Source organism: Dendrobates tinctorius, unplaced genomic scaffold, assembly GCF_039654945.1.
Source record: "Dendrobates tinctorius isolate UK_male_01 unplaced genomic scaffold, ASM3965494v1 ptg000107l, whole genome shotgun sequence".
NCBI classification, from domain to species: Eukaryota; Metazoa; Chordata; class Amphibia; order Anura; family Dendrobatidae; genus Dendrobates; species Dendrobates tinctorius.
The window spans coordinates 2,792,870-2,820,481 of record NW_027361775.1 but is presented as its reverse complement, the minus strand read 5'-3'; the positions used below and the strand labels follow the sequence as shown (position 1 = coordinate 2,820,481).

The 27,612-nt window shown below is 44.2% G+C and overlaps 1 protein-coding gene across 1 annotated transcript in view; it reads right to left on the bottom strand.

Annotated features, from left to right (window-relative positions):
• Nucleotides 1–27,612, bottom strand: part of COL21A1 (collagen type XXI alpha 1 chain) — a 526,378-nt gene that overhangs the window by 93,777 nt on the left and 404,989 nt on the right. The window contains exons 17-19 of the mRNA XM_073589133.1: nt 25,893–25,946; nt 10,530–10,574; nt 9,618–9,671 (exon numbers count right to left, since the gene is read on the bottom strand). Of these exons, the coding sequence (XP_073445234.1) occupies nt 9,618–9,671; nt 10,530–10,574; nt 25,893–25,946 (153 nt within the window). The remainder of the gene's footprint in view (nt 1–9,617; nt 9,672–10,529; nt 10,575–25,892; nt 25,947–27,612) is intronic.

The following is a 27,612-nucleotide window of genomic DNA, read 5'->3' as shown; positions in this document are numbered from 1 at the left end:
TTCTCTATTTTGGTTTATTCCCCTACCTCCATGCCCCAGTGCATTCCTCTGTTATATATGAGTGAATATTTTGCATGCCTTGAGTTTTGTGTTAACCCTTGCTTGTGTTGCCATGTTTGTCGTGGTTGGTGTACTACGGTGCACAGTAGCGCTCCTCTTCCCTGGGTGGGGGAAGAGAACAGACTGAAGGTTAATTCAGGAAATAAGGCAAGGGGGAAGGTCTCAGCAGCTTCACCTTTAGTAGTATCCTGGGGAATAGGGCGAGGTAAGGCACTCTCTAGTGTTAGGGACAGGGAAGGAGCCCCAGGTCACCCGACAGCTGTGTCGTGACACATTCAGTAAAAACAAGGAAAATCACTGCGTGAACAGGTGTGTCCAAAATTTTGACAAGCACTGTATATATATAGAGAGGTAAATAACTATAATGTAGAATTATGCTATATATAGTATCTAATTGACTTACCAGAGCTGTATTATTAACATATCTATTAGAGCTTTGGTTGTTCCCCTGAAGAGACACTTAGTTCCAAGAACAATTTGGAAAAGAAATAAGTTTTTCCAAAGTCAAATTTTCCAAAAGGGAATTCCCAATGTCTCTCCATCTGGAGTTATTCCTATTTCTATTTCAACCTACTTTTCCCATCCAACAATATCTAAATCTATTAGACAAACTAGAAGAAGATATCTGATTTAAAGCATTGTAATGTGAGCAACAGAAAGAATATATATTGTGTGCTACCAAACCATGAATACTTGATAGAATTTAGCCGAAATTAGAAACACTATAAGTAGGGAAATTTACGTATCCTCACCCATGAATGCCTGCCACAGATCCCTGCCTCAAAAATCCTGCAAAAGATTCACCCAATGTGCTTCAAACAGAGAGACTGTTAATTCTTCCATGTAGTTTGCTTACAGAGTACAGAGGAGGTTGTTAGGCGTTGTATTTATGTGTGAGATCCCCCAAAAATAGAACAGAAAACTGACAATTCATGTTTTAGTCTCCCTTAGGTACTGTATGTATGCCAAGATTATTTGTTAACTGTTTATGACTTTATATAATACTATATTGTTGGATGCAGGGATGGGAAGGAAATACAGTAGTGCTTGAAAGTTTGTGATTCTTTCACAATTTTCCATTTTTCTGCATTAATTTGACCTAAACTACATCAGAAGTCCTAAAAGTAAAGAGAACTTAATAAAACAAATGAGTCAAAGAACTTAGACTTAGTCATTTTTTAATAAGGAAAATGTCTGTGAGTAGCAAACGTATTAGGTATTAAACCTTTACGATTAGCAGATAAATTGAAAATAAAATTAGCGTCTTGTGATTTAAATCAATGGAACGACGAACAGATGTGAGTGGCAATCTGATTTAATTAACCCCTTCATGACATGGCTATTTTCCCTCTTTTTTTTCCTTTTTGTGTTTTACTCCTCTTTTTCCAAGAGCCATATTTTATTTTTCGGTCCCCATATATATATGAGGGCTTTTTTTTTGCAGGACGAGTTGTACTTTTGAATATTATTCATTCTATCACATAGTGTACTGGAAAACAGGGGGAAAAATGATTGTCCAGGTTAGTTTGAATACCAAACATGCATAGTTTGTTTTTTTATTTAAGTGGTAAATAATAACTCTGAAATTTGTAAAAAAAAAAAAAAAATTGGGGCTTTTGTCGTCGTTTTCCCGAGACCCATAATGTTTTAATTTCTTAAGATATGGGGATATGTGAGGGTTTATTTTTTTGCACACTGAGCTGATGTTTTTACTGGTAATATTTTGAGGTAAATACAATGTTCTGATCACCTCTTATTGCATTTTATTGCTTTGTTGTGATGGCCAAAAAACATAATTTTGGCAATTTTTGATTTTTTTTGGTTTACCAATCTGATTAATTCATTTTAATTTTTGATAGATTGGACTTTTACAAATGAAGGAATATCAAATATGTGTATTTTTTATTTTTTTAAATTGTTTTATTTTTAATGGGGCAAAAGGAGAGTGTTTTTTAAGTTTTGTAGGGTTTTTTTCTTTCGTATTTTTTAAAAACTTTTTGTCCTTTTTTCTGTATGTGTTAATCCACTTAGGGGACTTGAATTTGCTATTCATAGCAGTGCATGAGCACTGCTATCAGTGATAAGCGAGTGTGCTCGCCACTGTTCGATACTCAACTTAGCATCGGGATGCTTGGGCACGCCACATCATGGAACTGCACAGTAGGGTAAAATCTGTACTTTGGCTCCAGAGCATAACGCTGCATGTGTACACCAGTAGTCTCTATAGGCCTAGCTGGAGAGCCAGCAGTAACTACACATACAGCAGGAGCCTGGGCAAGGCACTGGGACAGGAGTCTGTGCTGAGCAGTCATCCCAGCGGTCAAGCCTGATTGGGAGATCACTGCATCAGACAAGGCTTGGAATCTATCTCGTGCAGCGGGAGGTTCCCGGTGCCTAACACTCCCTGGCACCATTATACTCGGTACTTGAGTTGAGCCCATCCAACCTGCTCGATTTGAGAACTGAGCACTCAAGCATTTTAGCTCATCACTAACAGCTATTTACAGCAAAAATCACAATTTCATAGAATCATAGAATCGTAGAGTTGGAAGGGACCTCCTGGGCCATCTGGTCCAACCCCCTGCTCAAAACAGGATTCGCTAAATCATCCCAGTGAATGCCAGTGACAGGCTGGCTTTTATAGAGGATTGTAATGACATACATGGGGGTCTTCAGCAGACCCTTGGCTGTAATAACAATCCATCAGCACCTCCCGCCGGCCTCCTGACATGCCCTCCTGCCTGTGTATGTTAAATCTCGCTGTCAGAGATTGACAGTGGGATTTAACAGGTTAACAACCACGGGTGGAGCAAAGCTTTTAGTGGGACATGATGGATGATTAAATCAGCCATCATGTATTGGGAAAGATGTGGGCTCAGTGTGCGAGCCCATATCAAAGGCAGGGACATGACATGTGATGTAAGTTTGCATCATATGTCGCAAAGGGGTTAAAGAACATGGATCTATCAAAGTCTGATCTTGACATGCTTATGGAAGTGTATCATAAACAAAAGAGTTATCTGAGGCCCTCAGAAAAAGAGTTGCTGATCCTCATCAGACTGGAAAAGATTACAGAACTATCTCTACAGAATTTGAACTCCTCAAATCTACAGTAGATAGTTTGTGCACATATGACTAGTGTTGAGCATTCCGATACCGCAAGTATCGGGTATCGGCCGATACTTGCTGTATCGGAATTCCGATACCGACTTTCGATATTTTTTCAATATCGGAAGTCGGCATCGGAATCGGAAGTTCAAAGTTGATTGACAGCCTGACGTCATCATGATGCGCGGTGTGTGCGCATCATGATGCGCCGTCATTTCGGGCCTTCCGGGGGTCTCTGCCGGCCTGCCGGGGGGCTGTGCCGGCCTGCCGGGGGGCTGTGTGGACTGCCCGGGGTCTGTACCGGCCTGCCGGGGGGCTGTGCCGGCCTGCCGGTGGTCTGTGCACCCTGTGGGGGTCTGTACCGGCCTGCCGGGGGGCTGTGCTGGCCTGCCGGTGGTCTGTGCACCCTGTGGGGGTCTGTGCCGGCCTGCCGGGGGGCTGTGCCGGCCTGCCGGGGGGCTGTGCTGATGTCCGGGGGTCTGTGCAAGCATCGTCCGATGGGACTACAAGTCCCATCTGGCGATGCCTGCTACCATGACAGTGATTGACACATTAGCCAATGATGGGACAGTAGTAGTCCCATCATCCGGCTAATGTGTTAAATGTTAAAAAAAAAAAAAAATACTACATACATACTACATGCTACATACATACTACATACATACTACATACATACTACATACATACCACATATATACTACATACATACTACATACATACTACATACATACTACATATATACTACATATATACTACATGCATGCTACATGCATGCTACATGCTACATACATACTACATATATACTACATACATACTACATACATACTACATGCATGCTACATACATACTACATGCTACATACATACTACATATATACTACATGCATGCTACATACATACTACATGCTACATACATACTACATATATACTACATACATACTACATACATACTACATGCATGCTACATACATACTACATGCTACATACATACTACATATATACTACATGCATGCTACATACATACTACATGCTACATACATACTACATATATACTACATACATACTACATATATGCTACATACATACTACATATATACTACATGCATGCTACATACATACTGCATGCTACATACATACTACATGCTACATACATACTACATATATGCTACATACATACTACATGCATGCTGCATACATTCTGCATGCTACATACATACTACATGCTACATACATACCACATATATACTACATACATACTACATGCATGCTACATGCTACATACATACCACATACATACTACATACATACTACATACATACTACATGCTACATACATACTACATATATACTACATGCATGCTACATACATACTGCATGCTACATGCATGCTACATACATACTACATGCTACATATATACCACATATATACTACATACATACTACATACAATACATTCATACAATACATACATAGACATACAGTACATATAACATAGAGTAACATACTTACCAATACTTGTCACATTGTTCCCCGAAGCCATTGTCGTCTACGGAATAAATATTAACATAACAAACCACAAAAATACTCACCCACGATCCGAAGCAGTCCACGAGTGTGTCCCACGACGATCTTGGGTAGAGAACTGCAGCATCAGCTGTTGCTGCCGTTCTCTACGGGCTGCAGGAATCCAATGACGGAAGGTAGGTATCCTTCCGCACTGTATTCCTCCACCACTTAAAAAAAAAAAAGTCCCTAGTCTCACTTTATGCCATTGCTGCGTGGGAATTTCCCACACAGCAATGGCATAAAGTGAGACTAGGGACTTTTTTTTTTTTTAAGTGGCGGAGGAATACAGTGCGGAAGGATACCTACCTTCCGTCATTGGATTCCTGCAGCCCGTAGAGAACGGCAGCAACAGCTGATGCTGCAGTTCTCTACCCAAGATCGTCGTGGGACACACTCGTGGACTGCTTCGGATCGTGGGTGAGTATTTTTGTGGTTTGTTATGTTAATATTTATTCCGTAGACGACAATGGCTTCGGGGAACAATGTGACAAGTATTGGTAAGTATGTTACTCTATGTTATATGTACTGTATGTCTATGTATGTATTGTATGAATGTATTGTATGTAGTATGTATGTAGTATATATGTGGTATGTATGTAGCATGTAGTATGTATGTAGTATGTACAGTATGTAGCATGCATGTAGCATGCAGTATGTATGTAGCATGCATGTAGTATATATGTAGTATGTATGTAGCATGTAGTATGTATGTAGTATGTATGTAGTATGTATGTGGTATGTATGTAGCATGTAGCATGCATGTAGTATGTATGTAGTATATATGTGGTATGTATGTAGCATGTAGTATGTATGTAGCATGCAGTATGTATGTAGCATGCATGTAGTATATATGTAGTATGTATGTAGCATATATGTAGTATGTATGTAGTATGTATGTAGCATGCATGTAGTATATATGTAGTATGTATGTAGCATATATGTAGTATGTATGTAGCATGTAGTATATATGTAGTATGCATGTTGCATGCATGTAGTATATATGTAGTATGCATGTTGCATGCATGTAGTATATATGTAGTATGTATGTAGCATATATGTAGTATGTATGTTGCATGTAGTATATATGTAGTATGCATGTTGCATGCATGTAGTATATATGTAGTATGTATGTTGCATGTAGTATATATGTAGTATGTATGTTGCATGTAGTATATACACTCACTGGCCACTTTATTAGGTACACCTGTCCAACTGTGTGTTAAGACTTAATTTCTAATCAGCCAATCACATGGCGGCAACTCAGTGCATTTAGGCATGTAGACATGGTCAAGACAATCTCCTGCAGTTCAAACCGAACATCAGTATGGGGAAGAAAGGTGATTTGAGTGCCTTTGAACGTGGCATGATTGTTGGTGCCAGAAGGGCTGGTCTGAGAATTTCAGAAACTGCTGATCTACTGGGATTTTCACGCACATCCATCTCTAGGGTTCACAGAGAATGGTCCGAAAAAGAAAAAAAAAACAGTGAGCGGCAGTTCTGTGGCCGGAAATGCCTTGTTGATGCCAGAGGTCAGAGGAGAATGGGCAGACTGGTTCGAGCTGATAGAAAGGCAACAGTGATTCAAATTGCCACCCGTTACAACCAAGGTAGGCAGAAGAGCATCTCTGAACGCACAGTGCGTCAAACTTTGAGGCAGATGGGCTACAGCAGCAGAAGACCACACTGGGTACCACTCCTCTCAGCTAAGAACAGGAAACTGAGGCTACAATTTGCACAAGCTCATCGAAATTGGACAGTAGAAGATTGGAAAAACGTTGCCTGGTCTGATGAGTCTCGATTTCTGCTGCGACATTCGGATGGTTGGGTCAGAATTTGGCGTAAACAACATGAAAGCATGGATCCATCCTGCCTTGTATCAACGGTTCAGGCTGGTGGTGGTGGTGTCATGGTGTGGGGAATTTTTTCTTGGCACTCTTTGGGCCCCTTGGTACCAATTGAGCATCGTTGCAACGCCACAGCCTACCTGAGTATTGTTGCTGACCATGTCCATCCCTTTATGACCACAATGTACCCAACATCTGATGGCTACTTTCAGCAGGATAATGCGCCATGTCATAAAGCTCGAATCATCTCAGATTGGTTTCTTGAACATGACAATGAGTTCACTGTACTCAAATGGCCTCCTCAGTCACCAGATCTCAATCCAATAGAGCATCTTTGGGATGAGGTGGAACGGGAGATTCGCATCAGGGATGTGCAGCCGACAAATCTGCGCCAACTGTGTGATGCCATCATGTCAATATGGTCCAAAATCTCTGAGGAATGCTTCCAGCACCTTGTTGAATCTCTGCCACGAAGAATTGAGGCAGTTCTGAAGGCAAAAGGGGGTCCAACCCCTTACTAGCATGGTGTACCTAATAAAGTGGCCAGTGAGTGTATGTAGTATGAATGTAGCATGTATGTAGTATGTAGTATGAATGTAGCATGTATGTAGTATGCATGTTGTATGTATGTAGCATGTAATTTTTTTTTTTTTTACATTCAACACATTAGCCGGATGATGGGACTACTACTGTCCCATCATTGGCTAATGTGTCAATCACTGTCATGGTAGCAGGCATCGCCCGATGGGACTTGTAGTCCCATCGGACGATGCCTGCACAGACCCCCGAAGCCTGCACAGCCCCCCGGCAGGCCGGCACAGCCCCCCGGAGCCTGCACAGCCCCCCGGCAGGCCGGCACAGCCCCCCGGCAGGCCGGCACAGCCCACCGGAGCCTGCACAGCCCCCCTGGCAGGCCGGCACAGCCCCCCGGCAGGCCGGCACAGACCACCGGAGCCTGCACAGACCCCCTGGCAGGCCGGCACAGCCCCCCGAAAGGCCCATACAGACCCCAGAGAGGCTGTACAAGGGAAAAACAGGATTTTTCTTATTCCGATACCGGAAGTCCCATAGACTTGAATGGGACTTCCGGTATCGGAATCGGCGATACCGATACTTTTTTTAAAGATCGGCCGATCCATTCCGATCCGATACTTTGAAGTATCGGACGGTATCGCTCAACTCTACATATGACAGAAAATCATCACCATTATTACCATCCCAAGGAGTTATCGACAAAGATCACTCCAAGAGGGATGCATATAATAGACGGCTAGGTCCCAACAGAACCCAAGGTAACCTCTAAGCAACTAAAGGTCTATCTCATTATAGCTAATGTAATGCTCATGAGTCCATCAACTAGAGGACATTGATAAACAATGGTGTACATGGCAGGATTTTAATGAGACACAAGGAGAAAACAGATCTCCAAAATGAATATTGCGGCCTTTCTGCAGTTTTGCTAAAGATACTCTGGACAAGCCAGAAGTATATTGGAACAATGTTTTCTGGACAGATTAGATGAAAATTGAATTTTTAGTTTGAAATGAAGAGCACTATGTTTGAAGAATAAAAACCCCACTGCACTGCAACATGAAAACCTCATATGGTCTTTGAAACATGCTGGTTATATAGTAGTGTCATGGTTTAGGTCTGTGTTGCTGCATCTTGGTCAGGATGTTTTGCAATCATGGTTGGAAAAATAAATTCTAGGACATATATGGACATACTATTAAAACATCTGTTAATGAACTGAAGTTCAAGAGAACATTAGTCATGCAGCCAGACAAATACCTAAAGCACACAAGGTGTTCTACAAAAGAATGAATAAAGAACAAAGTTGATGTTTTGGAATGGCCAAGTAAAAGTCTTGACCTTAATCATATAGAAATGTTGCAGAAGTACCTAAAATGAGTAGTCCATAGGAGAAAACTTACCAACATAATAGAGTTGAAGTTGTTTTATAGTCAGTAGTGAGCTCAAATTAGTCCAAGGACTAATCAGCAAATGCCAGAAACATTTAGGCCTCTTTCACACTTCCGTTTTTGACAATCAGTCAAGATCCGCCAATTTTGAAAAAAAACGGATCCGCCATTCTTCTTTGCGGATCCGTTTTTTTCCCCATTGACTTTCATTATTGGCGGATCCTGACTAATTGCCGTCAGTTGCATCCGTTTTTTTGAGGATCCGCCACAATGTTAGTGTCCGTCAACATCCTCAAAGATTTCCAAACGGACCTTGCAACGTTTTTTTTGTCCGGCGGATCCTCCAGACACTGAATTATCCCCAAAATCTGTCTGGGTGCCGGACAAAAAAAATATTCTCTCTCTCTCTCTCTCTCTCCTTCCTGGCCAGCGGTTCCTTTAAATTTCCTCATTTTCAGGATCCATCTAAAAACGGATCCTGTGCCATCCGTTCACATCAGTTGAGGATGCATCCGCTTGTCTGCCTTTTTGGCGGATTGTAACTGATGCAAATAACTGAAGTGTGAAAGAGGCCTTAGATGATGATAGTTTTTTCTGCACAAGGGGGTCAGATAGTGCAAAGGTTCACATACTTTTTCACTCAGACAGGATATGGGATCATTTTGGGCATTTTAAAAATCACAAAGTCTTATATTTCTGATTTATTTGTTTGATGGTTCTCATCATACATTTTAAGGACATGTAGACATGTAGAAAAATCGGATGAATTTTTAGATCAAATTAATGCAGAAATGTGGAAAATTGTCAAGAGTTCACAAACCTTTAAGTACTACTGAACTCCTACCAATTTCTTGCAACTACATGCTGATTCTTCCCTGATCCACTGTCATTCTTTGTCTTAATGGTCACTGTTTCATCAAAATTAAGCTTACTAGATCGTTACTACTAAAATTGTAATTACATTCTTTATGAAATATGTTGCTTTGCTTAGGTGAAAAATTGCTATTGAGAGAACTACAGGAAGTTCTGCCAGTGAATAAGGTAACTGGTGAATCATAACACAAGGAGTCACAAAAGTAGTACAAGCAACATAAATGTGGTGCCATTTTATATACATACTGGAGTCCCAGGAGGCCCTCTGACACCAGGTTCCCCAGAAGGTCCTGTTTCACCCTGAGTAATTCAAAAGGAATGTAATATCAGACTATGACATATAATTGAAATCAGGTTTTTGTTACCAACTTTTAGTTGCAATCAAAATTATTCAACCCCCATTGTAAATTAGGTTTGTTAGGAAAATTTATAAACCTTCAGTTTGCACTAAACCAATCAAACAAGAACAATTTGAACAGCTGAGCACAACCAATATAACTAGCGATTTTTCTAAATTCAAAAGAAAATCTCATCCTGCCTTCTGTAAGGAAACTGAAACGGGGAAGGCATTGGACCTTACAATAGGACTATGATCCGAAGAATACCTCAAAGACCACATAGGCTGCGTTTCAAAAGTCCTGGAAGTTTCTAGAGTGGCCACGTTGGGCTGTGAAGAAGGCAAGTGCTGCATGAAATTCAAGATTATTAGTGAACTGAAGGCTACTGCCTATAAGGAAAAGGCTAAAAATCCTCAGGAACTCTGTCAGAAGCTGGTTCAGACAATGCGTCACATTCACTGCAGCGTCATAACAGCCAAACATGCCCTACTAAGTACTAAAGACACTTGTCATGAAGGGGGTTGAATAATTCTGAGATTGCAGTAGTTATTAATAGAGGCACAGTATTTTGTGCTGAATTTGGAAAACCACTTGTCATATTAGTTGTGATAAGTTATTTAAATTGTTCTTGCTTGATTGATTTATTACAGTTAGCACAAAGTTTATATGGTGTGTTGTATTAATAAATCTAATTTTCAAAGGGGAGTTAAATATTTTTAGTTACAATTGTTTTTTTCTATATTTTGGTTAGTATGATGCTCACATGAATAGTTTTACATTCTCATTACATTCCCATTACATAAACAATTTGATATCATACCTTCAAACCACTAACACCATCACTTCCAGGAATCCCTGGTATCCCCTAATTATAAAATACAAAAAAACACAGAAAAATATTAGGTAAATTTCTCTTAAATATATACACTCTCATAGCCACTAAGTGACTGTGTCTGTTAGACTGGGGTCAGATTTGCGAGAAACTTGCACGAGTCTTCCACTCAATACCCGTATCTCTGCATGATTCATTTTTTAACATTGAAGTGTATGGGAAACGGATCAGTTAATTAGCCATCCGCTAATTTGTAACATCCATTTTTTCTTACTGGATCCAGTACCATCATTTTTCCCAGATCATTTTCATTTGTTTCATGTGAATAAAGAGAAAAAACGCGGACGGCACCGCTGTTACCATTTAGCTTCTAGTGGTGTGCGGTATCCGGAGCTCTCAGTGCTGGCAGCTGCGGGTGCTGGTCTGGGAATCCACAACGCTGATTATATCCAAGAAGAAAAGAAGACCGCACTCCTGGAGCTGATGGAAATAATGTTAGATTTATTGGCACATGCTATACATGTCGGCCGGGGGAGTGATAACGGGGGAGTGATAACAGGGGAGGGAAAACAGCTGACAACGGCCGTTTCGCGCTACCACAGCGCTTCAACAGGTCATGACCTGTTGAAGCGCTGTGGTAGCGCAAAACGGCCGTTGTCAGCTGTTTTCCCTCCCCTGTTATCACTCCCCCGGCCGACATGTATAGCATGTGCCAATAAATCTAACACTATTTCCATCAGCTCCAGGAGTGCGGTCTTCTTTTCTTCTTGGATATTTTCATTTGTTTGGTTGTTTTTTTAATCTGTTAAACCATAATTCAGAAACAATGCCTGATTTTCATCAGTTGATATTAAGTAAATTTAACTGGAAATTTAATTTTGTCAGTTTCAAGTTATTTCAGTGACCATTGTTGTTTTTTTCTAACTTCAACAGAAGGGAACCAACAATTTTGTCCAGTGTATGTAGATGTGGCCACACCTGCAGATTAACAGTTAATCCAATGATTAGCAGCATCTGGTTGCTACTTAAGCCCCCGTTACACACTGCGATATCGCTAGCAATATCGCTGTAAAGTCACTGATTTTGTGACGTTGCAGCGATATTGCTAGCGATATCGCTGCATGTGATACTTACCTCCGACCGGCTCCCCCGCTGGTTATCGCTGGTCACGCGAGAAGCTGCTGGACCATTCCTCGTCGGTCACTTCCTGCGGCGCTTCCTGCTGTGACGACGAGCGATGCGTGGAGCCGGGCGGGAGGACGCAGGATCGCCGCATCTGACAGGTAAGTAGCGATCCCCATCCCCAGCGATGTCACTGGTGAGATCTGCCTGAGTGGCAGCTGACTAGCGACCACCTAGCGATGCACCAGCGATCCTGACTGCGTCATACCGCTAGTTGGGATCGCTGGTGCATCGCTAGGTGTAACGGTACCCTTACACTCTTAACACCCAGGTGCTGCCACTCCAAAAGTACTTCATTTTTCACACACTGTTTTGCATTTTGACAATAGTTTTCATAGTTTTCATTAAATAAACAATGACAGTGTAATTTGTGATGTGTTGTAGTTCCACTGAGATGCTTTTATTATGTCCTAATAAGTAAAACCAGGGAACTCAAAGTGAATGTATTTACTTTTTCTCATGTCTGTGTATATTATGAACACTAACCATTCCCGACATGTGCCGTACATATACAGCTCAGAGGGAGGTGCATTCCCGCAAAGAGCAGTATATGTACAGTGGTGCAATTTCCGGTCACCACGCGGTGTGCTGTTCCATGCATGTTTCTAGTTAAAGAAATGTATTTATGTTTTTTCGCTTGTCTCTGCTGCCATCTACTGGCCAGACCATTTAGTTCCTCGGTCTTTCCTTGTTCAGCCTATGGGGAGGGGCTTCTCTTCAGCCTCTTCTCTACCTGTTTGCTCAGTCATCGGCAGACATCTTACCTGAGAGAACTGTTCTCCCTCATGAGCTGAGGAAGCAAAGTCTTTTGACCCGCAAGTAGCGACTCCAGAGACAAGCTCCATGCAAGAGATTCAATGTAATGTTTGGATCGTTATCTACGGAATAAACCAACATTGTTCTTCATCACAACGCGTGTATGCTTATCTGAGAAGCTGCTAAGGGTCATGTCTGCCTCGCTTATTGGATACACAAAGGTAGGAACTTCTCTCACTTACATGTCTGCATACCTTTAATCGCCATTAAGTGGGGACAGAACAGTCAAAAGACTAGCTTGCCGGCCCATACAAGTCAGAAGACTACTTTTAAAGCTCATAAGCAGCTAGAAAACCTCCTTATAGCCCAGCACCCCAGCTACAGATCTCCATCTGCCCCGTCTCCCTATGTGTAATCTGCCCAGCAACAAGCCTCGCACACCAGTCTGCCTGCAGCAGTGCACGTCTGGACAAGCCTAGAAGTAGCTCCACCACCTGCCACATCTTGCAATAACTCTGCTCGTACTGTTAATGAGGACTGTCTATGCACCTGCTGTTTCCTTCTGGCCACATCGCTCCTAAAGGCCTGCAGTACTCCATACCTCATTACCGCGCATCAGCGATCCGCGAACCCTCAAGTTTTGCCAAAGTCACTCTGGGAATCTCATCCGGGACCTCCCGCAGAGCCGCACAGCGATTTTCGGACCCGATTCAAAAGTTGAATTTTTTAAAGAGACAGTACACCTTTATTCAAAATGGCCGAAAAAGACCTTGGACAGGTCCCTACTGCTGAAACAGTGCAAATACAACCTGATACCATCCACGATGAAGCCCAGGAGGCAGACCCCACATCTCAAGCAGACCAAGTCACCCGACCAAAACGTTCTGCCAAACCAACTATAAAGGTGCTTGAAAACTATCACAATATGAAAGATGAGCTATGTGATCACCTGGAAGAACAGTGGGAATGCGTCACCTCTTATATGTCAAGACTCGAATCCTCATCAGGCAACGCCGCAAGCTTGCAATCCGTCATGGAGCGGCTGAACACCGCCCGTGAAAGGTACAAGAGACTATCAGCAAAGTACATCGCTCTTCTAAAAGATTTTAATTCTGATGAAGCTCTTCCAGACCTCAGTGAGGCGCTAGAGACGGACAAGGAGAGAGACGCCAAGGTCCAACATGCCATAAACAAGGCTGAACACCGTATCTCTCACCTGCAAGAAACCAGGTCACACCGATCGACCTCATCTAAACGTTCCTCTCGGTCATCCAGGGCATCGTCCTCAAGAAGTTCAACCATGAGCGACAGGATACTAGAGGCCCGCATAAAGGCAGAGGAATCCAGAGTGAGACGTTCTTTCACTGAGAGAGAAGCTAAGGCAGAGGCAAAAAGGGCAGAAGCAGACATGGAAGCAAAAAGGGCAGAAGTGGAAGCCAAGAGAGCAGAAGCAGAAGCGGAGGCTCAGCTGAAGATTCTTCGGTCACAGATGGAAGAGGAGGTCGCATTAGCTAAAGTGAGACTACTTGAGCAGGCGTTGATCCAAGGTCCTGATGCAGCTAACTCGCCACCACTGGAATCAGACGATCCAGTCAATCGCACGAAAGACTATGTACTAAACCAGCTACCTGTAGCAACCCCGGTCTACAGTACCGTCCAAGTCGACGACACCAAAACCTCCAACGTACTTCCAGAGGCGCCAGTACCCTCGAAGGCACCCGAGCTAATTAATGACAGTCACCCAGAGATACCTTCTCAAACACAGTCACCACCACAAGATGGCAACCAAGTGTTTCCTGACCCACCTTCACAGCTCAAGCGGTATTCGTCAGATTCTTCAAGGGCTAAACCACAGCTCAACCCTGCAGCAACATCATTCTATCCGGGAACAGCTCATCCATTCACACCAGGCGGCCCATACGCCCCAGGGGCATCACGAGTCGTCGTGGCAACGAGTGGTGAGAAGTTGGATATGTCCGAGTTCGCCAGGTTCATGGTGAGCAGAGAGCTAATCAACACCAGTCTTACAAAGTTTGATGATCGTGCAGAGAGCTACAGGGCCTGGAAAGCAACCTTTAAGGCAGCCATCGCCAATCTCAACCTAACTGAAGAACAGGAACTTGACCTCCTGATAAAGTGGTTAGGTCCAAGCTCTTCAACCCGCGTCAGGAGCCTCAGAGCGGTCCACGTGGGACAAGCAGAAGCAGGTCTCGCTGCCGCATGGCAAAGGCTGGAACGCACCTTTGGCAGCGCAGAGGCAATAGAGAAAGCCTTATTCAAGAGACTGCAGGATTTCCAAAAGATCAACCTTAAAGACGTCCACAAGCTGCAAGACCTAAGTGACCTGCTAATGGAGCTGGAGCTCGCCAAAAGAGACCCTCGTCTGTCTGGGCTGTGCTATCTGGATTCAGCCCATGGAGTAAACCCGATCGTGGTGAAGCTGCCATACAGCCTGCAGGAAAAGTGGGCAATGTCAGTATCAAGATACAAAAGAGTGAACGACGTTACCTTCCCTCCATTCATCCACTTCTGCAGGTTCATTGATGAACAGGCCCAGATGAGGAATGACCCCAGCCTCGACTTCCTAGAGTCCAACGCTTCGACAGCCGCACCAACTCCTGCACCAAGGTATGAAAACACCACAAACAAACGCAGAGACACTAAGAGAGCTGTGAGCGTTAGGAAGACCGAGCTACCGTCACCTGCAACGCCCACAGACGAACAGAACATCGTCTCATCACGAGATAAATCCTTTAATCGTGAATGTCCCATCCACAAGAAGCCACACTCGTTGACCAAGTGCAAAGGGTTTAGATCCAAAACCCTACAGGAGCGCAAGAAGATCCTCACAGAGCTCGGGGTTTGCTTCAAATGCTGCGCATCACTTGAGCACATGGCCAAGGACTGCAAATCCACAGTCAAGTGTGGGGAGTGCCACAGCGAAAAGCATGTTTCAGCCATGCACTCAACCCGAATAGCTAGAGACACACCGGCTGCAGTCACCACCGCTCCCGCTCCAAGTCATGGCGGGGAGCCACAGAATCAGACCGACACCGCCACAACTGTCTCCTGCTCATGCTCAGAAGTATGTGGAGAGGGCCGCATGGAGAAATGTTGCGCCCGAATATGCCTCATCAAGGTTTACCCCGAAGGACATCCAGAAAAGGCAATGAAGGTGTATGCCATCATAGACGACCAAAGCAACCGGTCCCTGGCAGGAGCCAAATTCTTTGAAGCCTTCGGAATTAGTGGACCATCAGAGCCCTACACCTTGAACACCTGCTCAGGCCGCATAGAGACTAGCGGCAGAAGAGCCCAGGGATTCATCGCTTCTCCTATCAACGGGAAGACTGAAATACCTCTGCCAACGCTAGTTGAATGTGACCAAATACCCAGCCATAGGAGTGAAATTCCTACCCCAGAAGCTGTACTTCATCAGCCGCACCTGAAGCACCTCGCAAGCGTCATCCCACCTATGGACAACAACGCGGAGATTCTACTCCTGCTCGGCAGAGACAACCTGAGGGTACACAAGGTGCGACAACAGTGCAACGGACCTGACTACGCACCATACGCCCAGAGACTGGACCTCGGATGGGTAGTCATAGGAAACGTGTGCGTTGATCGATCAGAAATCGACTCCTTCAGGACCTACGTCCATGGAGACGGACGCACAACCTGCCTAAGGCCATGTCCTCATCACTATGAAGTGAAAGAGAAGCCCCCAGACTCAATACAGCTGCCTGACATCGCTTCTTCTCTGCGTACCGACAACTTGGGAAGATCAGTCTTTCACATCACCAAGGACGACGATAAAGTAGCCTTGTCAGTGGAGGACAGAGAATTCATCGACATAATGGACCGTGAGTTCTCTAAGGACAAAACCGACCACTGGGTCTCTCCATTACCCTTCCGATCCACCAGGGTAAGACTGCCAAACAACCGAGACCAAGCTCAGAACAGATTCAACTCTCTTCAACGTTCAACGAACCACAAACCTGAAATGAGGGAGCATATTGTCGCCTTTATGGACAGAATATTTCGCAACAACCACGCGGAACCCGCTCCTCCCGTGAAGAAGAACGAAGAGTGCTGGTATCTGCCTTCATTTGGTGTCTACCACCCACGGAAACCGAACCAAATCAGGGTTGTCTTTGACTCCAGCGCCAAACATGGAGGCGTATCACTCAACGATGTCCTCCTCACAGGTCCCAACCTGACGAACAACTTAGTAGGAGTGTTGCTGAGGTTCCGGAAAGAACTCGTCGCCATCACTGCCGATATCGAACAGATGTTCCACTGTTTCCTAGTCAGGGAGGACCACCGGAACTTCCTCAGATTCCTGTGGTTCAAGGACAACGACACCAACAAAGAGATGGTGGAATACCGAATGAGAGTCCATGTCTTCGGGAACAGCCCTTCACCCGCAGTAGCAACCTACGGTCTCCGAAGGACCGCATCAGAGGGAGAGTCTGAGTATGGCACAGACGCAAGAGACTTCGTTGAAAGAGACTTCTATGTAGACGACGGGCTCAAATCACTGCCCACTGAAGAAGCAGCCATTGATTTGCTCAAGAGGACCCAAGGTATGCTGGCCCAGGCAAGGCTCAGGCTTCATAAAATCGCTTCAAACAGCCCGACCGTAATGAGAGCCTTTGATTCGGGTGATCACGCCCCTGGATTCAAGGACATTGACTTGGGGCTAGACAGCCCACCCGTGCAGAGGAGCCTAGGCATCAGATGGGATCTCGCAGCCGACTCCTTCGGGTTTCAAGTGAATTGCTCGGACAAACCGTTCACAAAACGTGGTGTCCTCTCCATAGTGAACAGCTTATTTGACCCGCTGGGGTTCGTGGCGCCCATCACCATACAAGGCAAATCCTTGTTGAGACAACTATCTGAAACTGTCAAGGATTGGGATACCCCGCTCCCCTCCGACAAAGAGAAAAAATGGGAAACATGGAAACAGTCGTTGTGCGGATTGAACAATATTCACATCCCGAGATGCTACACCAAAATCTCCCTTGCCTCTAGCGGAAGGAAAGAACTCCACGTCTTTTCAGACGCCTCCACAGAAGCCATAGCGGCGGTTGCATACCTGAAGGTGATGGACGCCAGCGGGCAAAGCTACGTCGGATTGGTGTTCGGCAAGGCGAAGCTAGCCCCGAAGCCCGACCACACCATCCCCAGACTCGAACTCTGTGGAGCCGTCTTGGCAGTGGAAATTGCTGACTTCATACTACAAGAACTGTGTATCGAAATAGATGAGGTCCAATTTTACACCGACAGCAAGGTCGTTTTGGGTTACATCTACAATACATCGAGACGATTCTACGTGTATGTCAGTAACCGCATCGAAAGGATCAGGAGATCCTCCAAACCGGAACAATGGCGTTACGTACCATCGGAGCTGAATCCAGCAGATCTTGCAACCAGACCCATGTCTATATCTTCTTTCGTTAACTCTTCTTGGCTTACAGGTCCAGAGTTCCTGCTGAGACAGTCAGAAGAAGGTGTCCAGGAAGACTTCAGCATCCTAGATCCAGACAACGATCCAGATGTCCGAACTGAGGTCCATACCCTGACCACCAGTGCTGAGAAAACATCCAACCTCGGCTGCCAACGTTTTGAACGTTTCTCCAGCTGGTTAAGACTCGTCAGGACTGTTGCCAGGTTAGTGCACATCGCCAGATGTTATCGTGCAGACTTTAAAGACAAGGACTGTCATCGCTGGCATGTATGCCACAGACCTCTTTCTGCTGAGGACATCTCCCGTAGTGAGTCCCTCATTATACGCCACCTCCAACAGAGCGAATTCGCCACCGAATGGAAGTGCTTAAATAACAAACAGCAGATTCCATTAAGAAGCCCCCTCGCCAATTTAAACCCAGTAATGGACAGCTTCGGCTTACTGAGGGTTGGCGGTCGTTTAAGCCAGGCTCGTTTCGGTGTCGCAGAGCAAAATCCTCTCATCATTCCCAACAAACACCACGTTACAGTCTTACTGATCCGTCATCATCATGAAAGGGCTGAACACCAAGGCAGGCAAATTACAGAGGGCACTCTACGGTCTGCAGGCCTCTGGATTGTCGGGATGAAGAGACGTGTAGCACAAATACTTCACGATTGTGTGCACTGTCGCAAAGTGAGAGGAAAGCAACTGTGCCAACAAATGGCCGACCTACCTACAGATAGACTTTCCATGGAACCACCTTTCACCTATGTGGGCCTAGACGTTTTCGGACCATGGATGGTATCCACACGCAGAACTCGTAGCAGCCGTGCGGACAGTAAGCGGTGGGCTGTGCTATTCACCTGCTTGAGCATCCGAGCCGTTCACATCGAGGTGTTAGAGTCCATGGATACCTCCTGCCTGATTAACGCCTTGAGAAGATTCCTCGCCATCAGAGGACCAGTAAAGCAGCTGAGGTCCGACCGCGGCAGCAACTTCGTCGGTGCATGTAGAGAGCTGAACATCGACACCAAGCCAATCCAAGACCAGCTGGCAGACAAGGGTTGCACCTGGATCTTCAATTCTCCTCACAGCTCTCACATGGGAGGCTCCTGGGAGAGGATGATCGGAATCTCACGCAACATCCTGAACTCCATGCTAAAGGACGTCAACTCCTCGAGACTCACGCACGAGACTCTAGTGACTCTTTTAGCCGAAGTCTCAGCCATCATCAACTCGAGACCCCTTGTGCCGGTGTCAATGGATCCAGAGGTACCAACCATGTTGACTCCCAACATCCTTCTTACCCAGAAGATCGACAACGCGGTAATTCCCAGCGGAGACTTCACTCATGCCAACACCTACCAAAGACACTGGAAACGAGTCCAATATTTGGCCGACTACTTCTGGAACCGATGGAGGAAGGAATACCTTACCATTCTTCAAGGGAGAAGGAAGTGGCGACATCCCAAGCCGAATATCAAGGAAGGAGATCTGGTCCTCATGAAAGACCAGACCACTGAAAGGACTGACTGGCCTCTGGGACTTGTTACCAGGACACTGCCTAGCCAGGACGGCAACGTGCGGAAGGTGGAGCTGAGGGTCTTTAGGAAGGGTGAGACGAAGATCTTTGCGAGGCCAATCCATGAACTCGTCCTCTTACTGCCTATCGAGAGCGCCACTACGGGATGAGCGTTCTGCACCCGAAGTTTGGCCGTTTTTCTGATTTTTTGAACTTTAATTGTTGCATTTAACATGCCCTTTCTTTTAGGTTTATTATTATTATGGACAATAGTGGAATCCCCATAGTGAATTCCAGACGGGGAGTGTGCTGTTCCATGCATGTTTCTAGTTAAAGAAATGTATTTATGTTTTTTCGCTTGTCTCTGCTGCCATCTACTGGCCAGACCATTTAGTTCCTCGGTCTTTCCTTGTTCAGCCTATGGGGAGGGGCTTCTCTTCAGCCTCTTCTCTTCCTGTTTGCTCAGTCATCGGCAGACATCTTACCTGAGAGAACTGTTCTCCCTCATGAGCTGAGGAAGCAAAGTCTTTTGACCCGCAAGTAGCGACTCCAGAGACAAGCTCCATGCAAGAGATTCAATGTAATGTTTGGATCGTTATCTACGGAATAAACCAACATTGTTCTTCATCACAACGCGTGTATGCTTATCTGAGAAGCTGCTAAGGGTCATGTCTGCCTCGCTTATTGGATACACAAAGGTAGGAACTTCTCTCACTTACATGTCTGCATACCTTTAATCGCCATTAAGTGGGGACAGAACACGCGGCATCGCGCAGTGATCGGGTTACTATGGCTGCTATCCCTGACAGCAGACCATCACTGCACATCACCCCCAGGGCTCTGTACCACCCCCCCGCATTGGCAATTGCTTTGATTTACTGGTCAATTCTGACCAGCCAATCACAGCAATATGTCAATAAAGTTAAGAAAAAAACATGTGACATGCTGTGATCTGTGCTGTGTGACACAGCACCAATCACAGCCATCACAATGGGTGGAGTGATCGTGACGTCACCTCACCTGACTAACCCCTTTGGCGCTGATTGGCTGAACAATAGTTTCTGGTCAATCAGCGCCAAAGGGGTAAATCTAAAATAGCGATCACCGCCCTGCACGCTATCTTTGTCTTAGATTTGGCATGCAGAGTGGTTCTATAACCTCTCTGTCACTTGAGTAAGGAATACATTGGTGGCCAGTGCGATCTTCCCTGTGATCTCCTGCCTCCAAGTGCTGCTGCTCTGGAATTATCCTCCTGCGATCTGCCTGCTGTGCTGTGTGCTGGATGCTGTGTGACTCATCTGTGATCACAGCAGCAGCAACACCTCCCCCATCCCTTTCACAGTACCCCATCCCTGATCCAATACCCCCCTCCCCTTCAAATTGAATTTTTAGCATACTTTTTTGCACTTTTTTGTGTGTGCGGCATCCTGCGCAGAGCATTCATGCTTTTCTTGTGTCTGCAGAGCTCTGATCGGTATCGCTACTAATCAGAGACTGCGCCACGGGACTTTTTCTTGTTTTAGTTAGTTAGCATAGCAGACATCACAGTGTGAGAGATGTCCAAATTAATTTTAGAAAGAAATAACAATAGTAGTTAGTACAGGCTAGTTTTAGCGGTAGCGTGTTAGTGTAGCCAGCGTCACAGTGTTTGTTGCCGACTGATCTTGTTTTAGAGAAGAAAAAAAATCGTACAGCGTAGTTTTAGCATGTTAGTGTAGCAGGCGTCACAGTGTTAGTGACAACCGATCTTGTTTTAGAGGAAAAAAAACTTACAGAGTAGTTTTATAGGTTGCATGTTAGTGAAGCAGTCGTCAGTGTTTGGGGATGTCCGATCTTGTTTTAGAGAAAAAACGTATAGAGTAGTTTTATAGATAAGGAGGTAGCGTCTTTATTTTTTGCATTTAAAAAACTGCTATTGCTGGGTAATTTAATTTTTCTTTTGTAAAAAAAAAAATCAGTTGCGTCTAGTAAATTTTTTGTGAGTGCATTAGGGGAGCTTACGTTACGGTGTTGGTGACATCCGTTTTTCTTTTGCAAAAAATAATAATTGTTGCGTCGAGTAAATTTTTAGCTAGTGCGTTAGGGGAGCGTAAGTTACATTGTTAGTGACGTCCATTTTTCTTTTGTAAAAAATAATTATTTGTGTCGGGTAAATTTATAGGGAGGGCATTAATGTAGTGAATGTCTGTAATTTGTTTTATACAAACTTTTTTTTCTTCTGATTTTTCTTTTTAAGTGTTTCTTCTGCATTTTTTATCTCCACTTTTTTTTCTCTATTTTTATGTTAAATTGTTCCCTATACACAAGCCCCACACATTACCCATGTAAAAGCACCACTTACACACACATCCCCAGGGTTTTGAAATTTTTTTAAAAAAAATGGCCCATTCATCAAAAAGACGATATTCACCAGAGGAGGCATACACCTTCCTTGCCTCCGACATGGAGTCATCAAGTGAGGAAGATCCCACATTTGTCTATTCCTCCTATTCCTCCTCATCTAGTGAGGAAGGACCCCTAGAAAGACGCCCTAGGACCCAGGCAACTTATGCAGCAATCGATCCCATATGGTTTGCACCCCCTGAAAATTATCAGCTCATCATTCCGGATTTCATCGGCAGCTCAGGAATCCAGTTTGACACCACAGGTCTCACTGAAATTGACTTCTTCAAATTCTTTTTCAATGAGGAAATAAATCTTAAGGTGGCCCAGATGAACTTGTATGCCCAACAATTTTTCACCCAAAATCCCACGTCATCATATGCCAGATGGACCCCTGTAAATGCAGCAGAGATTATGACATTTTGGGGAATTGTGCTGCATATGTGCATAATAAAAAAAACGGAGATTTGGCAATACTGATATTCTCTACAGTACACCGGTATTCTATTTGGCCATGACAAGGACACGATTTGAGACAATCCAAAAATGTTTGCATTATAGTGATAATGCGCAGAGTCCTCCCCGAGATGATCCAAACTTTGGTCGTCTATATAAAATTCAGCCAGTGGTTGAACACTTCAGCAGAAAATTTGCTGAGGTGTACACACCCCAGAGGGACATAGCTATAGATGAATCTCTGGTTCATGTCAAAGGGAAGCTAAAATTCCAAAAATGCCTGCCCAGTAAGAGGTCCAGGTATGGAATAAAACAGTACAAACTGTGCGAGAGTACCTCAGGGTACACTCACAGATTTAGGGTCTACGAGAGTAAAGACACCCAGATTAACCCACCTGAATGCCTTCCATCCTGGGGGTGAGTGCAAAAATTGTGTGGGAATTGCTGCACCAACTGCTGGATAAGGGTTATCACCTCTACATTGATAACTTTTACATCAACATCCCACTCTTCAAGACCCAAGAGCCTCTCTGCCAGAGGTCCAGTTGCTTTTGGTACCAGGTGAAAAATCAGCGAAGCCTCCCTAAGCCGATAATTGGGCAAACACTGAGAAAAGGTGAAAGCAGAGCCCAATGCAGCGACAACATGCTGGTGGTCAAGTATAAGAACAAAAGGGATGTCCTTATCTTGACCACCATATATCATAACAACTCCCTTGTCACTGTTCATGATACCAAAACACATGTCCCAAAGCCAGATTGTGGCTTTAAACTGGAATTTTGGATCATTCTCTTTTTGCAAATGCTACAGGTCTCTTATATTTGAAAGGTCCCTTCTCCCACCAACAATTTTAAGATCTTTTCCCACATGTTCAAACAATGGAATTTAGATCCGGACTCATTGTTGGCCATTTCAGAACTCTGTACTGATCTTCATCACGTGACTCATGACATCAGACGTCAGACAGGTCCTTTGCCGGCCGATACTCACGCCGAAAACAACCAGACCAGAGGAAAGAGCTGTGACCAGCGGAACGAAGAGTACAGAGAAGCTGTCACTAGCTGGGACAGCGCTCTCTCCTTATAGTGACTCCTTATGTTAATCAAGATACACTAACGGGATTGAATAAACTTAGAAGAACCAGGTAAATTGCATCGGCGGACTGCTTCAAGACACAGTGCACATGCAAGAAATCAATCATGCTTGGTTCATCCTGAAAGTAAGGTAAATCCAAATAACTGCAATTAGGCTAGTTTCACACTAGCGTTTTGGAGCGCAGCGACGGCCTGCGCACGGCCGCCGCTAAGCCCCGCCCCTGCCGCGCCCCCGCCGGTAGCTCCGCCCACCGGCGCATGACGCTGCATGCGCCCTGCGTCCCCTATCTTTATCACAGGGGGCAAAGGCCGTGCGCAGTATGCGTTTGGCGGCGCATGCGTGTTTTTGACGGTGCACCGACGCAACCAAACTGCAGCAGGTTGCGTTTGGCGCAGGTCGGCGCACCGTCAAAAGGACGCATGCGCCGCCAAACGCATACTGCGCACGGGCTGCGCCCCCTGTGATAAAGATAGGGGACGCAGGGCGCATGCAGCGTCATGCGCCGGTGGGCGGAGCTACCGGCGGGCGCGGCAGGGGCGGGGCTTAGCGGCGGCCATGCGCAGGCCGTCGCTGCACTCCAAAACGCTAGTGTGAAACTAGCCTTAGATAGTTTAATTACCATATGGAACCAATGCACATAGGGTAATTTTTTCTCTCCAGTAGTTTATCACCCTTTCAGCGCAAATATACCTAGACATATATTGGTCTCTTAATTTTTGCCAGAGCTGTATAATTTGGATACAACTTCATCCATTTTAAAGCCATGTGTTCCTTTACAGCATTGATATGGCATCTGTTTTTCATGGAAATATAGAGACCTTCCACATCACTGGTAGCACAAAGGCTCTGGAGACGCGCTATGATTCCTTGCCACCCAAAAGGATTCTAGCAAATTCAGCACTCCCAAATCCAAAAGCTCCTCTATACTGAGCTCCAGTGTGCTTAAACCACATTTAGTGTCCACATGCTTCACATTTTTGTAGCTATGAGAGCCCTCTTAATTTCTTTGTGGTTTGAGTTGAAGCTTTTATTGCGAACATTTTACATAACATTTATCCTGCTCTCTATGCTGAGCACTTGCATCAGAGCTTCCATCTAAATCTCCGTTGACGTTTTTATTGGTACAATTTTCTGTCACATAACATTTTTTGATTGCTTTCTATTCTGATTTTTGAAAGGCAGAATGAAACAAAAAAACAGCAATTCAGGAATTGTTTTTTAGGGGTTTTTTTTATTGCTGCTCATTGTGTGATAAAAGTGATAAGGCAGCTTTAATCTTCGGGTCAATACAATTACAGCAATACCACATTTACCATATATCTTTTTTAATATTTTTCTGCTTTTACACAATAAAAACTATTTTATAGAAAAAAATAATTTTTTTTGCATTGCTATGCTCTTAGAGCTATAGATTTTATATTTGTCCGCTGATCGAGCTGGATCGAGTAATTCTGGATGCAGCGATACCAAATATGTGTACTTTTTTGTTTTTCATTTACATAAATATATGTATTTATGGGTATAATATTAATTTCATATTTTAAATACATTTTGAGATTTTTAAAAAAATATTTTTACATTTTCTTTTTTACCTAGTGCCTTTATGGGGCTTTAACGTCTACTAGTCTGACCACTCTCTGTATTACACTAACAGAAGTCCATTAGACCAAGCTCTGAGCATGGTCCAACAGGCATGCCATAGCTGGCTGACCGGGGTTAGTCATGATGACCTTGGGTAGTCATGACAATGATCGAGTTCTCTCAATGATGTCATGGGAGATCCGATTGGACAGGAGAGGGAACCCCATTCCTCACATGGCCTCCCAAATGTTGCTATCATTTTTGATAGCTGCATTCGGGGGGTTAAACAGCCAGGGGAAGTGCAGGCACAACTTCTGGCAGTGATTGAAGGATCTTGGATATCACGTAAGCCAAGCTCCAGACGACGATTGTGCAGGCATAGCTCCTGTGCTGCGTACGATCGCCATGATGTATCCATACATCAAACCTCTGTCCGACCATGACGTATGGGTGCATGAAAAGTCATAAAGGGGTAAAAAGGCAGCTCCTATTAAGCTGTTCTTTGAATAGAGCTAATTAGCAAGCAGTTCTGTGGTATATCATGTTGCACACTTGAGAATTTGTCAAATGAACAATTTCTCCAGCTATAAATATGTATGCATATGATGACTTTTGTAGTTTTGGTATTGAAGGGAGAAACACACTTCTTATGTAGGGGTACACAAGGTGTCAGTGTCTGAATGTGATGTGACTAATCATATGCCTTGATTTAAAATGAGCACCTGTGGAATGATACTGTGTATACCTGCCAGTCTTATTTCTTGCACCCCTGTGAGTTTGTGGGCGATGGAGGATTGGGATTACCAGCACTCAATGCTAGTTGTATGGCACTGTGCTTCATATTTGATTGCTACTATCGATTGTTCATGTATCGCTCAATATAGGCAAAGTAACTGCATATAACATGATAGTTTGTGATATTTACTGGTAGTCCTTGTTGACCTTCCATTCCTGGTGGGCCTGGTTTTCCTTCTTCACCCTGTAGGAGACAAGAACTATCATGTCATTATTTGTCATTATAATTATATTATTACAACTGAAAAATTGGATTAGCAGAGCTACATGGAATATCTGAGTTAGGTTCTCTCACATTAGCATATAAATCAAACTAGCGCAATCCAATAAAAAATTAGACCAATGATATTCAATGAGGCAGTGCAGATCTGCGATTTTTTTTCAGCTGCATTGTCATGAGGAAAAGTTTGCAGCATGCTGCCATTGGCTGTGTATATCAGACAAGACTTGCCAAGGCAAGTCTATGGGTGTGCAAAAAAATGGAACAGCAGTTAGACCTTCCCTATAGAGCTCACCAGAATACAATAATAATCATAAAAAATAACTTTTATTTGACAAAAATTAAAACCAAAATGAACTAGAATTATGTGCAATTCCCAACCAGGCATAAATTAAAATTTTCAATGAAACATGGTGAGATACAATGACCAATTTCTTATTCTTGAGGTGAGAAACCAATTTCAGTAACAAAAGTACAGAATTTCACTTACCCTAAAGTCACCCCTGCCTTGCTGTTGACATTGGCATCCTAGCTTGAACGCAATATGGCACCCCCACTCACCCTATGTATCACCTGGAAACCACTAATCTCCACAGATATCACAATGGTGTTGTAATATCACAACCAACGGGGGTGACAAAATCCAAAAGCCAAACCAATTATCAAGAGTATAGATTAAATGTACAGGTAGGCTCTAAGGAAGAGATGTTGAAAACAAGGTTTAGAATGAGATCCTCAAACTTCCAATTAATATCACTTCAATAGTCAATTCTAATTAATCCATTAGAGCATATTCCAAAATAAGGCCTATATTCAGCTCCTTAAAGGGAATCTGTCACCTCATTTTGGTGGTCTATGTAAATGATTTTGGTCCGGTCCAATGGGCGGTGTTTTGGGTCTTTTCCTCCACGCCTCTTTGGCCGCTGTCCGCAATATTTCTGTGAATTTCCGTAGTGGTCCTCCATATTATGCGCATGCGCATTGCAATCTTGACTCACGGACGCGCAGTATGCTTTGCCCAGCTGCAGGCAAAGCCAAAAAGCATTAGTGCGCATGCGTCAGTGAACTATGTCCCGGAACACAGCAAAATACTTCTGGAACACTTCAATGGCGCATATGCACTAATGATTTTCGGCTTTGCCGGCAGTTGGGAAAAGCATACTGCGCATGCGCAAGTCAAGAGTGCATTGCACAAGTCAAGAGTGCAATGTGCACGCACATAATATGGAGGACAACTGCGGAAATTCCCAGAAATATTGCGGACAGCGACCAAAGAGGGGTGGAGGAAATGACCCAAAACACCGCCCATCGGACCGGACAGAAATCATTTACATAGACCGCCAAAATGAGGTGACATATTCACTTTAATAAACAACCAACTCATCCAGAAGAATGAATAGATAAAAATAATGAATAACCTTCATATGTCCAGGGAAATGGTAAAGGTGGGCTATAATACGCTGCTCATCCTCAAAAATCCCTAGCAAGTGTCTTTACCTTGCTGCAGAGGTTGGCACTCTAGCTTGTACACGATATTATATCCCCACTCACCAACGGCTGACACTTATAAGAGAAGCTGATGGGCAGACACATTTTAAAAAAATGAATAATCAGTCCATCCAAAAACAGA